Here is a 14746-nt window from a genome sequence, read left to right on the forward strand (position 1 = left end):
CGAAGTCCACCGAAGCAAGGGTTGAGATTTTTGCTCGAAACACTCATGTGCTAAACAACACTTGCAGACTTGGCTTCAGCTCAAGCGTGCTATGTCAAAGACAAGTTTTCTCAAAGATGAATGAATGCCAAAATGAGTGCCTTTCCTTCCTTTTGTCAAAATGCCTCCAACGTGCTCATGTGGGCCCAACTCGATTTCCTCCCACCGAATTTCCTCCAATGCATGCATATTCTCCATGTGGGCCGCAATTCTCCATGGGTGGCCCCACGCTCCACTAGTGGCTCAATATTTCCTTTCCATCTCTAATGTTTGGGGCTTGCTTCAATAAAAAATCAATGTGGGGCCTCTAAACCCACATTTCCTAAGTGCAAACATGAATTAAGACAAAATATATCACAGTCCTCCCCTCCAAGACGTTGCTTGTCCTCAAGCAACTATAATGAAGGATGCTGAAGTATTTGCTCCCCCTCCCAAGTGGCATCCTCATCTGGTAGGTTCATCTGATTAGAAACTCCTTAATGACCATGTTCCTCAAACGCCTCTCCAGGGTGTCCAGAATAGCCTCCAGCTCCAGAACTAAGTGCCCCTCATCATCCATAGGAGGTAGCTCTGTAGCTGCTGTCACCTGCTGCCCCAGTGCCTTTTTCAGGCAAGACACATGAAAAATGTTGTGCACCCGACTTCCCGGGGGTAGCTCCAGCTCATATGCTACCTCCCCAACTCTGCGAGTGACTCGGTATGGCCCATAAAAATGACATTTGAGCTTCTCGGCCCCCTTTTGTTTGAGTGATCACTGCCTGTATGGCTGAAGCCTCAAGAAGACCAAATCCCCTACCTCAAACTATCTCTCAACTCTGCCCCTGTCTGCATAAAGTTTCTGCTGGTTCTGTGTTGTCCACATGTTGTCTTTGAGAGCCCGCAAAATGTCTTGGCTCTCTTGTATCCAATCCTTGGCCCTAGGGGCCTTGCTATCTCCAAACATCATGTCAGCAAAAGACAATGCATTGTAACTGTATAGAGCTCGGAATGGAGACATACCTATGGACATGTGGTATGTGGTGTTGTATCAGTGCTCTCCCAAGTGTAACTACTGTATCCATGTTCGTTGATGGCCCATCACATAGTTACGCAAGTAACCCTCCAGCGATTTGTTAACTATCTCCCTCTGCCCATCTGTCTGGGGGTGATACAAAAACTAGGTGGAATAAATTGCTAGTACTACCATTAGGTTTTAGTTTATCTATATCTGATATATATTGTCTTTTTCTATTTTTAGTCTGTCAACATGTTAGATAGTGTTCCCACCACTTCTGGGGCAGAAGAACAATTCTATTTTGGATCAAACATCTCACAGAATGAATGTTTTCTCCTCTGCAGAAACATGACTTTCTATTTTTGTAACCTATTTTGAATGCTGACCAGGGTAGGCCAAACCGGAGTTTATATATATATATTGTTGTGAAAAAAAATTCTAAAATCAAATAGTTTATTACCTTTGCCTCTAAATTATGCATAGTGTATCTTGATATAGACATAAACGTTGTTCTAGCACTTGTTCATTGTTACTGCTTTTGCATGGAGAGAAACAAAGTACATTGTACAGCCTACGGTGTGGGAGAATTTTGTGTGTGTGTCACATCATGTCACTTATGTGTATAACACTAATAAAATAAAATGTAAAAAAAAGCTCATCAAATGCCTAATGTCAAATGAATAAGAAAAGAAGAAAGAGATAACTTTCTATTTCTTTTAAACTAGCAACAGATTCATCTTAACCCTTGATCTTTTAAGCAGCAAGAGGTTTACACTTTAGGTTTTCGTATCCCTCCTAGTGCTTAATAGGTCTGGGGTTAAGATGGATCTATGCTAGTGTATATAAGCATAAGTGGTAATCAATTCCGTAAGTGTCACAAAAGACACCTTGAACCATTTTGTTGAAAATGCAGTTTGATGTTTACAATACCAGTCAACCATGATTTTGCTCTCCTAGGAGCATTCAGTTTTTTTGCAAATTTGTAAATTCCAAATCCTAATCTGATCCAACAGTAGTTTCTGAAGCATTTAATTCTGTTGTTGGTCAAACCATCTAGTTTGTTTTTAGAACAGCTTTTCAATATCAGAGGTCTTGTAATGATTAGAGTTACTCACACTCACACCCCAACCCAATAGAAAGATACAATTTTGTGTCTAAATTTGTGGTTATTTGTTTTTCCAATGGCAGGATTCAAAGCCTAAGGAGACAGCAACTACAGCTTCAGCACCCTAAGAGTTAATGCCCTTAATTAAGAAAGAATGTGGCTGGGAAGGTCTATTATGACGGTTATTATTACTTCAATCTAGCAGCTAGGAAGATTGATGCCTGTCAAAATATCCAATACACTTTTCTTTGTGCAAATGCAGTCTGCAAATTTAGTTTTATCCATCAACTTATGGAAGAGATGTATATTAAATTGTTCAGTTCCAGCATCACTGAATTACTATGTATAGGTACCATAATTATATGGTAACAGTGCAGCCACTACCAGTTCTTTTCAATTGTATCATAAGATTCCTAGTGCCCACAACCAGATATTACTTAACTGGACAGAGAAAGCTCCAGGAGAGCTGTTTATTATCATCTTTAATAGCAGAGTAGTATAAGTGTTTGTAATCATGTCAAGCCTAGTCTAACATAATATAAATATATAGGTCACACAAAAACTTGTAATTGATCTTTCCGAGCATTTATGTTCTCTCTTGTTACTTACATTCAACTGAAAATATACCTTTCTTTTTGTCTCTGCTTTGAGAGCTGGTGATTATTTACATATGTCCATTGTCACAGGCTAGATGTAGCGATCTGAAATAGCCAGTAATCTGATATTTTCTCTATTTAGGAGGCATTTGAATTTGGAGATAGTTTTACAAAATGAATGTCACACACACATAATGTTACTGCCTTCTTGCTCTCCATTCTGGGTTATGCGTTTGCGTTGGGTGGTCCCAGTCAGTCATGAGTTATGTAACATTGATTGGAAAATATATAAGAAGCTTTGGGATAGGAAAATTTTTCATCTGACTGTTATAAGAATATTGGTAAAACACTATTGGTGTTATCAAAATTTAATTTAGCTATAGACTATAGTATGGCATGGCAGATTGAAAATCAGTGCTAACAGTACATCAAATAGTCTTCCCAGCATGATGCATCATATGAGAGGATAAGGACTAACACAAAATCAACTTGTGAGATTATCCCATGAAATAAAAATTTCAGGCCAAAAGAGGTTAAAGTAATCACTTTAGTGTAGAATAATATGATGGAATATTATATATATGAGGGAACTAGTACAACGAAATGGGTACCTAGGATTTCTCTTTAACTTGATCATACAGAATGCTTTAATTAATGATGTTCTCCTTTAAACTTCTGGTTATTGCTCAGATTATCCCTAGAGAAAAATCCCTAACCTCACTCAAAAGGAGAAAACACTATCAAGTGTTCACTACCTTTCACTTAGTGACTCACTTTTCTCTTTATGCTTGGAAAACTCCAACCCAAGGGAGGATTCCCTATAACTAGTCCTAGGCTTATCGTGAGTATAGGGGAGAAAACACCTAGGATTAGTTTCTACTCAACTCACTCACTTTGAAGGATCCTGGTCTTAGTTTGATAACAAGAAACTTCTCAAGGGAAAAGTGAAACCTGAAATGGTGGCTTAGATAGAGTGTTTGTGATGTTTATAAACCTCAGCAGTGTTGAAATTGTAACTAGTGCCGGTCTTCATAATGAAATGTAAATCTATCATTAATGTATTTATTATATTCATTATTATATTTTTATTTTAGTCAAAGCATGTTCTTCATACTCATAGAGTCAAAAAGAGCCAAAAAGAAATTATTTTGAGTCAAAGAAAATGTACTTGATGTTGAAAATAGTAGCAGGAAAGGTCTTCTTGACTTGTGCCTTAGTCAAGAAAGGCCTCAATCAGTCCTTCTTTAGCATGCACGAGTTTGAGGATGGGTCATGGAGCAGTTAATTCATGCATGAAATTTGGAGGCTCAGTTTTGTTTGTCTCCAAGTGCAAGTTTATATTTGGAAAAGGACGAGTGAGAGTCTCAGTGTCTAATTCAGGCTAGGAAGAGTTAGAAGATTCAGTTCAATTCAGTTAACAAATCAATCACAAGTTCGAGTTCTAAAAATTAACTTGCCAAATTTAGCATGAGTCGAAAAGCTTAAAAAGAGGACGAAGGCACATCTTTGTATCATAATTGTTGAGCACGAGTTTGTGTGAGAAAGAGTTCTTGCTAGCAGAGTGTGTAAGGAGCAGCCTATATGCAGTTTGAGAGTGAGAATTTCCTTGTGATGTGCACTAGGGTTTAGGGAGAAATTCCTAAATAATAAGGGCTCAGACTTGTGCTAGGAAATAGGGATTTCCAGCACTAGGAAAAACAGGAGTTGGGTTGAGTTCTTGCAGGGAGGTTTCGAGCTAAGTATTAGTAGAGAGAGCAGCTTTGTTTTCTGTTGAAACAGTTTGCCTTGTAAAGAATTATGTTTGCTCAATTTTTCTCAATAAAATCTATTGGCAAGGAGAGGGTTTTTTTACCAGTTGGGTTTCCTAGAAAAATATTGTGTTATTGTGTGAGTATGTTCTTTATCTTTGTGTTCTTTATTCTGCTGCTTATCTATCATAGAGAAATCTTGTGTCTTGGTGCAATGAAATTAGTTTCAGATTTGTTCATTCAAGCAGTTGCAGGATTTCAAGGAAAATCTACATGGTATCAGAGCAGAAATCAGTATAAAGACCAGCACCGAGATCAGTTTGTGATCAACGCAGACCAGTCAAGACTCAAGAAGGCTAGTGCTAGATTGTGAAGAAGAGCTCTTTGGGTAAGCAGGATGGCTTTCTGAGGATTGAGATCACACCACTGTTTAGAGCCTCTAACTTCGTCTCTTGGAAAAGGAGGATCGTGATAGTATTATAGGATAATGGGGTGGGAGAGTTTGTCAAGAATGTTATACCACCACCACAAGATCCCCAATAGTTGACCCAACATACTGAGAATAATATCAAGGCTAGAAGGATTATTCTAGAAGGGGTCAAAGATCATATAGTTCCTCATATCCATGAGAAGAAGACAACTTTTGAGATGTTCAAAACTATTTTAGATCTATATCAGAGTACCAATGATGCCAGGAAGCTTGCTCTTAAGGAGAAGCTAAGGAGTATCCGAATGAGACAAGGAGAGCCCATTGTCACATATCTTACGAAGTTCACTCAGGTTTGAGATGAGCTAGGTGGTGTGGGTGTCACTGTAACTTAGCAGAACCTTGTGAGTTTTGCATTAGTAGGACTTCACAAGTCTTGGTATGGTTTCTAGGATGCTTTCAGTCCCAAAGAGAATTTTCATAGTTGGGAAAGGTTATGGACTGACTGCGTTCAAGAGGAGATTTAGAGAGGGGCCCAAGATGCTAGATTAGAAAAGACAGAGGACAAGGAGAACTTTGCTCTGGCAGGAAAAGTCAAGGGAAACAAAGGAAAAGGGAAGGTTGAGTCTAGTCAGAAAGGCAAGAATAAGAAGAAGGATCTAAGTAAGATCAAGTGCCTCCATTGCCATGAGTTTGGGCACTAGGCTACTAAGTGTCCTAATCGGAATAAGAGGTCTAATAACTTAATAAGAATTATGTGACTGCATCAACTGAGGTAGATGGGTTTGCTTCTCAATTTGAGAAAGATTTATCATCGATCGCTTGCATGGAAATCTCAGTAGGGAGAAGCATGCAGTATATTGATTTCAGAGCCTCCTTCCACATGACCAGGAACAGGGACTATTTCAGCCAGCTAAAGGAGATGGACATGTAGTTTTAGATCAAGTTAGGAGATGATGGAAAGTATGCACTAGGGGAGTTGGTACTGTTAGCTTTGAAAGGTTGTCTAGGAGCCCTCTCCATCTCAATGATGTCCTCTATGTTCCGGGATTGAAGAAGAACCTTGTTTCAATAGCTACCCTTGAGGACAAGGGATATGATGTCATCTTCAGTAGAGGTAAGGCGTACCTCAAGCACTTAGCTTCTAGAGCAGTGAAGCAAATAGGTGTGAGGGTGAAGAACCTTTACAGGTTGCAAGTTGAGACGTGTATCCTTGAGCAGCAAGGCAAGTGGTGAGTAGAGTAGAGATGTTGGAGAGCTTTGGCACGGGTGCATGGGACACTTGCATCATGGGGTGCTAAAGATTCTTCAGCAGATCGCCACAAGATTACGAGTATGTAGTTTTGATCAGCATGATGTGTGCAAGGTGTGCACACTTGGCAAGTATGCCAAGACTTCTTTCAAGGCCGAGACAACAAAGCTAAAGGGATTTTGGAGTTGGTGCATTTATATGTTTGTGGTGTTGAGAAATCCAATAGGGTGGCAAGTTAATTGATTTCTCTTATTATGACATTATCTTGTGATGTTTCATTATTAGTTTTTCTTCTTTCAATTTATCTTATTCTTATCATCAAGACTAATGCCAATCAATAAATAGAAGAGGACACGAGATGTAGGCACGCAGCCAGGGAAAAACCCCTACATAGGGGAAAACCCAGTCAAGAATTCTTCCTTCAATAGATTCAAAACAAACTTGAGATGACCAAGACTCTCATAACCTAGACCAAAGACTACTTCCATCCATGAAGTCAACCTTGTCATAATTTAGTTATGTGGTAGTCCAATCATAATTCGTTCTTGTAGCAGTCTACGTAACAACCTTCTTCATGCTTCAGTCCTAAACGTACTTCGATCTGAGGAATTCCAGATGTAATTCGATCCTGTGGTGGCAACATTCATATGATGACCTCATATGTAGTGGTGTCACACAGTGCTTTAGCAAACACAGCCCTCGGTCCTGTAATGATAGCAAACACTGCAATATAGTCATGCCTTGTTCCTATGGTGATAGACCAAGATTCGGTCCTATGGTGGCAGCCTATACTTCGATCTGTAGTGGTGGTAGTCCAGACATGCCTCGGTCCTCTTATCTGCCACTGTGATACCCAAACTTCCTCCCACCATATTGCACTGAACTTGTGTCTCATCTCTACATGTAACTAACCAAACTTATTCCTCTGCAATTGGCCGAAATTTATCCTCGATAACTAACCGAACTTGATCACTAAAATTGTTTTGAACTCTTATCTCTGCTCTGCAATTTGAGCAAAGTCTACACGCATATATATAGTAGTTTCTCACTAAAAATAAGCGGACATGAGTTTATTTAGTGAAGCCGATTTGTTGACTATTAATTTGGAGGCTGACTGCAAGGAGACTTGATGGAGGAAGATTTTGACATAACAAAATAGACTTTGACTTTGACTTACAAATCCTAAAGGCCTACAATGGAGGCTTGACCTATGACAATTGACCTAAGCATGAAACCCATGCTTTAACAAGTCAATTTAATTTTTTTTCTTTCTTATATATCATTTTGACTCAAGTACAATAATGAAGACCGAACCTAGTTACATTCTTCAACACTCCCTCTTAACTAGGGAGGTATTCATACTTACATATATCTATAGAGGTACATGGAAGATCTCAAAACACATGATCTACGAAGAGTTTAGGCACACTCAGTGCCACAGACTAGATTCCTGACTAGGGCAATCTATCTGGGTGGGACTAAGATGGACTAAAGCTTTCAGCCACTCTAGGTACCATCAGGCTTACTTGCTAACCATCAACCCAAGGATCTAGGTGCGTATCCAAGGTCAGAGCTCCATGACCAATGCCACCCTCCCTCTTCGGGATCTAGACATCAATACATATGTCGGCCAGATGTCCTCCCAGACATTTTACATAATGCCTCAACACATCAAATCTCTCTAACCTCAAGCATGCTTTTCAAAAACTTTGAGAGATTTACCTGAACAGTCACAACCCCAATCAGTAACAACCTTTCAAATACTCATGAGTAAACACAAACCTTCGGGATCTTCTGACTTTTTGATGCTGCCTCAAAATTCATCACAATAGGATTTCGAGGCTTCCCAAACAAATCTTGACAAAGGTTTCCTAAATTATTCAGCTTCCTTTCCTACTTCACATGTAGTAACCAAATCCTGCTTTCCTTCTTTCAGCGACACCTCAATATTCATTCTCCAATTTCTTCTTCAAGGTATCCATCCATTATGACTATAATATTCCCTCCCTCTCAACTTGGGAGATATACCCTATCTTTTATCTAGGTTCCTTCTTAACTTAGGGAGATCAACTTCTTTCTTTCTCTTCCATTGGAGAATCTTTAATGGCTTCCATCCTTCTTATCAGAGTCATCTTGATCATCATCATTCATATGACTTCCTTCATCATGCTTGCTAATCAAGTCAACTTTACTTACGAATATCTTCAACATCTTGAAGATTATGTACCTCCACAACTTAAACAACAAGTACAACCAAATACATATAGAAGCATGAAGTTAACTATATTAGAATCATACACTAATGGAAGCATTAGAATTTAGACATCAAATACCTAAACATAGTTAGGTTTATAATCAACAAGAGACTATGCTTCTATACTTCAATTTCTTGTTCGGGTTTAGTCATAAACCCTAGATCACATCATTTAAAGTAACTCAATCAAGATATCAGTCTCATTATATCTAGGGCTTCAATATTTCCTTCAGAGATATGACAGAATCTTCTATGACATATTGCAAACCCTAGAAGCATTTCAAACAAGTACAATGCATCTAACAACTTTAGATTTCATATGTTAGACTTCTACTAGGATTTAATGCAAACCCTAGATTCCATACACTAAGATTTAACAATCAAAACCAATCTCAACACAATCTAAGGTTTCAACCAACCGATTTGTAAACCCTAGATTTCATCTTTGAGATACTAAGCCTTAGATGTCAACAAATAAAAAACAAGCACAACATAATCTAAGGTTTCAACGATATGACCAACTTCTACTAGGGTTTGTTGTAAACCCTAGATTCATCATCATAATCATATCCTAGAATATCAGACTTCTACTAGGGCTTAGTTACAAACCCTATAACAATGAGCACATATACACATCTAGGATGCAAAACATATCCTAACGCATATATCAGGTGAACCCAAGACAAAAATATCCAAACACTATAGTTAGACATATTCCAATTAGGCTAGGGTTTTAATCAGACAGACAAACATATACCTAGGGTTTCATTCCTAGGACATCATAAGGGTCTTGCTTATCAACCCTAGAGATCTATGGTTTCAATACATAACACAACAAACCCTAAATTTTCCAGAAACTCTAAGGGTCTAGGATATCAACACATGGACATTATCATCAACCCTAAAAGATTAGGGTTTCCATAATAATACCAAAACTCTAAACATGACATCATCAAAACCCCAAACATCAAAAGAATAGTATTTCATCAGTAACCCTAAGAAAACTAGGGTTTTCACATTAGCATAGACATACCCTTAGGTTAGGGATTTACAGAGAACCTTTTTAGGGTTCCACAAGAATGATTAAATGTATAAAGAGGGTAGATTTATCTAATGATTAATCACCCTTATCAAGAATCTTTATGATTCATAGGTCCTAGACATAACGATGTTAGTAACACAAATTCCAAAAGATAATGAGCGTACCTTATATGTTAAGAGAATTTTCTAAAGTGTATAGTCTAGGATGTACCTGGAGATGTTCCTTTTACATACCTTATAAGGTTTCTTTTATTGAGGTGCTCTCCTTGAATGCTTTCATAGTTTATTCTTTTGTGAGTCCAAAGAACCAACTTGATTTATACCTGCAACGTTTATTAACAACTACAACTGAAATATGCAAGCATAGTAGTATGATGACCATCTAGGATTTCTGTTATTTTTAGGAGATGTTGAATACTAATGCTTATTGAGTCAAAATCTAAATCTTATTCAAATTTTATTTTCCATAATGAATTGTCATATATCCTAGATATTATGGATTAGGAACAAAAGTATATGTACTATTTTTGTTAAAGAGAACTTTACAAATTCTAAAAATAACTAAAAAATAGTTATGCCATACATACTTCGAATCTTACATACCTTAGTCTTTTGATCATCCTTTAAGCTTGTTTCCCTTCTTCTAAAGACAGATTGTTAGTTAATCATAAGGAGCAATGTTAGTACTTGTATTTGGATTAGACGACTTCAGGTCTTCTTGAGGATGAAAAAATTCTTTACTGCTTTTATCATGATCTTTGTATCCTTCTATGGAGACGTTGCTACAGGTTCACACTGATGCAGATTGTTGTCTTGATATTTAATGACTTCTTTCTTTCTTTGATATGTTCTTAGATTCTTATCCTATATCACAGTGATCATGTCTCCATTGGTTTTGAGGTGGTTGAACCTTGTAGTAATGATTGTATTCTTTGTACTTTCTTCGAACCTTTTCTGTGCCTTCTTGAATTCCTGTAATATACCTTCAGATTCCTGTACCTTGAATTTGGATCATAAAGTTTGTAATTTTGTGCAATTTAGCCCACAATCATAAGTCAATGTTTTTCTTTAGCTGCCTTCAATGTATAGATCAGGGAGTAACTGCATTTCCTTCTTGCCAATAAGAGACCTTCATAGCTCTGAAACCATGTTGAGAAATCCAATAGGTGGCAAGTTAATTGATTTCTCTTATTATGAGATTATATTGTGATGTTTCATTATTAGTTTTTATTTATGACACGAGATGTAGGCATGTAGCTAGGGAAAAGACCCTACATAGGGGAAAACCCAGTGAAGAATTCTTCCTTCAGTAGATTCAAAACAAAACTAAGATGACCAAGAGTCTCATAACCTAGACCAAAGGCTACCTCCATCCATCAAGTCAACCTTATCATACTTTAGTCATGTGGTAGTCCAATCATACTTTGTTCTTGTAGCAGCCTATGTAACAACCTTCTTCATGCTTCGGTCCTAATCATACTTTGATCTGAGGTATTCCAGATGTACTTTCATCCTGTGGTGGCTGCATTCATATGATGACCTCATATGCTTCGATCTTGTAGTGGTGTCACACAGTCCTTTAGCAAACACAGTCCTCTTTCCTATAATGATAGTTCAGTCCTTTGGTCCTGTAATGATAGTTCAGTCCTTTGGTCCTGTAATGATAGCAGACACTGCAATATAGTCATGCCTTGTTCCTGTGGTGATAGCCCAAGATTCAATCCTGTGGTTGCAGCCAATACTTCGGTCTGTAGTGGTGGTAGTCCAGACATGCCTCGGTCCTCTTATCTTCCACTGTGGTACCCGAACTTCCTCCCACCATATTGCACCGAACTTGTGTCTCATCTCTGCCTATAACTAACTGAACTTATTCCTCTGCAATTGACCAAACTTTATCCTTTGTAACTAACCGAACTTGATCACTAAAATTGTTCCGAACTCTTATCTCTGCTCTGCAATTTGAGCGAAGTCTACAAGCATATATATGGTAGTTTCTCACTGAAAATAAGCCGACATGAGTTTATTTAGTGAAGCCAACTTGTTGACTATTAATTTGGAGGCCGACTGCAAGGAGACTTGGAGGAAGATTTTGACATAACAAAATAGACTTTGACTTAAGTTACAAATCCTAAAGGCCTACAATGGAGGCTTGACCTATGACAATTGACCTAAGCATGAAACCCATGCTTTAACAAGTCAATTTAATTTCTTTTTGCTTTCTTATATATCATTATGACTCAAGTACAATAATGAAGACTGAAACTAGTTACATTCTTCAACATGTAAGCCCTTATCTTCTCTGTCTCTTATTAGGCACTGGTATTATGTTACTTTCGTTGGTGATTATTCTTGGAAAACTCATATTTTTTATGAAGAAGAAAGATGAGGTCTTAACCAAGTTCATGGAGTTTAAGGCCTTGGTAAAAAACCAGACCGGGAAGAAGAGGAGTGACAATGGTGGAGAATATGTCTCCAATGTCTTCAAAGAGTTGTGTGCGAGGGAGGGGATTAGGAGAGAGTTTGATAACACCACATAATCCTCAAAAAAATGTGGTGGCTGAGAAGAAGAGCTGCAATATTGTTGAAGCAGCCAAGACCATGTCGCATGATCAGGGACTGCCTATGTTCTTGTGGGCAGAGGCATGCAGCATTGGAGTATTTCTGCAAAACATGAGTCCACACAAGGTTCTTGGATGAGTTGCACTGGAGGAGGCTTTCATAGGCAAGAAGCTTGATGTTTCACACTTTTGTATCTTTGGCACAAAAGTTTATTGCCATGTGTCCAAAGAGAGTAGGAAGAAGTTGGAGCCCACAATAGAAAAGCGTATTGTCGTGGGATACAGTGAGACAACTCAGGCATACGGGGTGTATCTACTAGGACTCAAGAAGACGGTTCTCAATCGGGATGTGAGGTTTGAGGAGTCTAGAGCTTTGATGGAGTCGTTAGAGTGAGAGTAGTTTGGAGTACCTGAGATGGAGGAGCCTCAGCCAGGATCACAGATTGAGTCTTAGCCAAGTGGATAGAGGCCCGCACAACAGCATGTAGAACAAGATGACGAGGAGAAGAGACTAGGACAAGAGTAGGAAACTACTCAGTTAGAGACTCCTAGCACAGGAAGGAAGAAATCCAAGTGGGCTGAGAAGTTGATTCAGGAGTCCCAGGAGCAAGTTAAAGATACTAGCACCATGTCCAGGCAGAGCAGGCAACCACAGAGGTATATAGGTTATATCGCACTAATGACAGAGGTGGTGGACACTAAGCCTTCTAGTTATAAGGAGGCAACTTCTCAGCAGGTTTGGTAGGATGCCATGGTGGAGGAATATTCCTCCATTATGAAGAATGATGTCTGGTAGATTGTGCCACAACCTAAGGGAAAATCAGTAGTTGGCTCACGCTGGGTGTACAAGGTGAAGCATGGAGCAGATGGGAGTGTGGAGAAGTACAAGGCCAGGTTTGTGGCCAAGGGCTTCTCATAGATTGAGGGCATAAACTGTCATGTCCCTTCCCAAAAGCCTTTGTAACAGGCTTGTCTCTACACAAATTTGCACAATTTTGCCAAGGAAAAGGACCCAAGCAGTTTCGACTTAGGGACTTAGGAGAAAATACGGCCATATTAGTTTGCTAGTGGAAGGTGGGGGCCACCCACGTGGGAATGCGTACTAGGAAATTCGAATTGCTTGGAGGGAATTCATATAGTTATTGGAGGAACCCACAAGGCAAAGGAAGGACCATGATTTCATAAGGAGGAGAAGCCTCTCACTTGGGCATTCATTCATCTTGCATATTGAATTTTACTTGACTATTTGCTTGAGTTGCTTAGCCAAGTCAACTAGCTATTCAACCACGAATCTCTCAAGCGGGAGATTCAACCTTACCTTCGGGGGACTACGAGTGCCACCCTAGGAAGGTAGTTCCATAGCATCCTGAGGAGTTCTGGGAAGTATCTACAGCACATCCATTCAGCGATCACCAGGAAGTGCGTATTTCTGGGCCAGCAGTAGAGAATACGCAGTAGAGGAAAGAGCTACCTTGGGCTAGCCATTAGCTGGAGAAACCAGGGAATTCAAAGGTCATCATTGGGTTAGCATTCAAGAGGACTTTTGCAGCAGGAGAGGACAGCAAATAGGCAGTTCGAATTCCAGTCTTGGAGGACAGTGCAGGGAGCCAAACGAGGCAACACATGGGTCTTGAGGGGAAGAGCTACATGCCAGAATCACAGCTGGGAAGGAAGGAGATTCATTGGAGGGTTCATCTCAGTGATTTGGGGCAGCTGCCAGGAGGTTTTACAGCTTCATTCCAACAAGCCGAGTTTTGCAGTTGCATCTAAGATTGGGCTCCTTGGGGGTCGAATTTCAGAAGTCTGAACCAGACCAAACCCTTCCTGGGTTTTGGTGGGTTTTGGCCAAGGAGCAAGGAGCTGAAATATTATAATTTTTTGAGCATGGGAAGCAATGATTCCAGCCCTTCGATTCCAGCAGCCAGTGCAGTTTCTGGGAAGCACAGATCAATTTTGGTGCAATACTTGGGCAGCCTTCAGATCAGCATTTGCTCACCTGGGTTTTGTCATGCTTGTCCTTAGAGACAAGCCCAGGTGCACCATTCTATTTTATCATTGTATTTGCCCTTGAAGAATTAATAAAATGGCTCAGCAGTTCTCTATTTCCAACGTTTTCATGGGTGCTTGATGTGTATTTCATTTTTGTGGTTGTTGGACTATTTGCTTGCTTTGCTTATCACTTAATTTCCTGTTTAGGAACATTACAGTGGTATCAGAGCCTAGGTCTTGGCTCAGTTGTGGGGATTTTCTCCTATGAGAGAAGGGGACCAACAGAACATTACATACAGGAGGTATAAGTACCGGAGCAGAGAAAGAGAGTTAGAGATCACTCCAGACACGGAGAATAGGGGGAAGGCAGTGGTAGTAGAGGAAGATATGGTAGAGCCCAAGAGCAGGGAGGAGATGGATTTTGACAGCCTCTTGAAGGCTTTGAATGATTTAGCAAAGGGGCAGAAAGAGATGCTGGAGGAGATAAAAATGCAGAACCGGGAGAGAACCACCCCTAGGGGATTCTTATTTGGGGAAACTTCTGGAGGCTCTCAGCAATTCGATCACCCTTTATCGGCAGCACAACCCCCATCAGTCAATGGACCAACTCGAGCCACACTGCCCTCTTTCGTGCCTATGGCACAGATCAAACCAGCAGGGATTGAAGACCCCTCACAGATGGGAGAACACTTTAGAGAATGGCAGTCTATGGGTGCAGACTTTAGGGAAGCACTCTCTTTCAG

General features: G+C 39.6%; 1 protein-coding gene across 3 annotated transcripts in view; it reads left to right on the forward strand.

Moving 5' to 3' along the window:
- The window catches only part of LOC149204863 (PGR5-like protein 1B, chloroplastic), a 261252-nt gene that overhangs the window by 233355 nt on the left and 13151 nt on the right, over positions 1 to 14746 (forward strand). For 2 of the 3 annotated variants that reach the window (XR_016252393.1, XM_089394811.1), the window contains one exon: positions 2222 to 2653. The exons of the other annotated variant lie outside the window; for it this stretch is intronic. Coding sequence is in view for 1 of the 2 variants with exons in the window: in XM_089394811.1 (XP_089250937.1) it covers positions 2222 to 2266 (45 nt within the window). In the remaining variant the exon portion in view is untranslated. Of the gene's footprint in view, positions 1 to 2221; positions 2654 to 14746 lie in introns of those variants that run through there. 3 annotated transcript variants of the gene reach the window in all.

The sequence above is a fragment of the Pinus tabuliformis genome, chromosome 1_2 (assembly GCF_031772625.1).
Source record: "Pinus tabuliformis cultivar Carrire ecotype Pingquan chromosome 1_2, CPIR1, whole genome shotgun sequence".
Taxonomy (NCBI): domain Eukaryota; kingdom Viridiplantae; phylum Streptophyta; class Pinopsida; order Pinales; family Pinaceae; genus Pinus; species Pinus tabuliformis.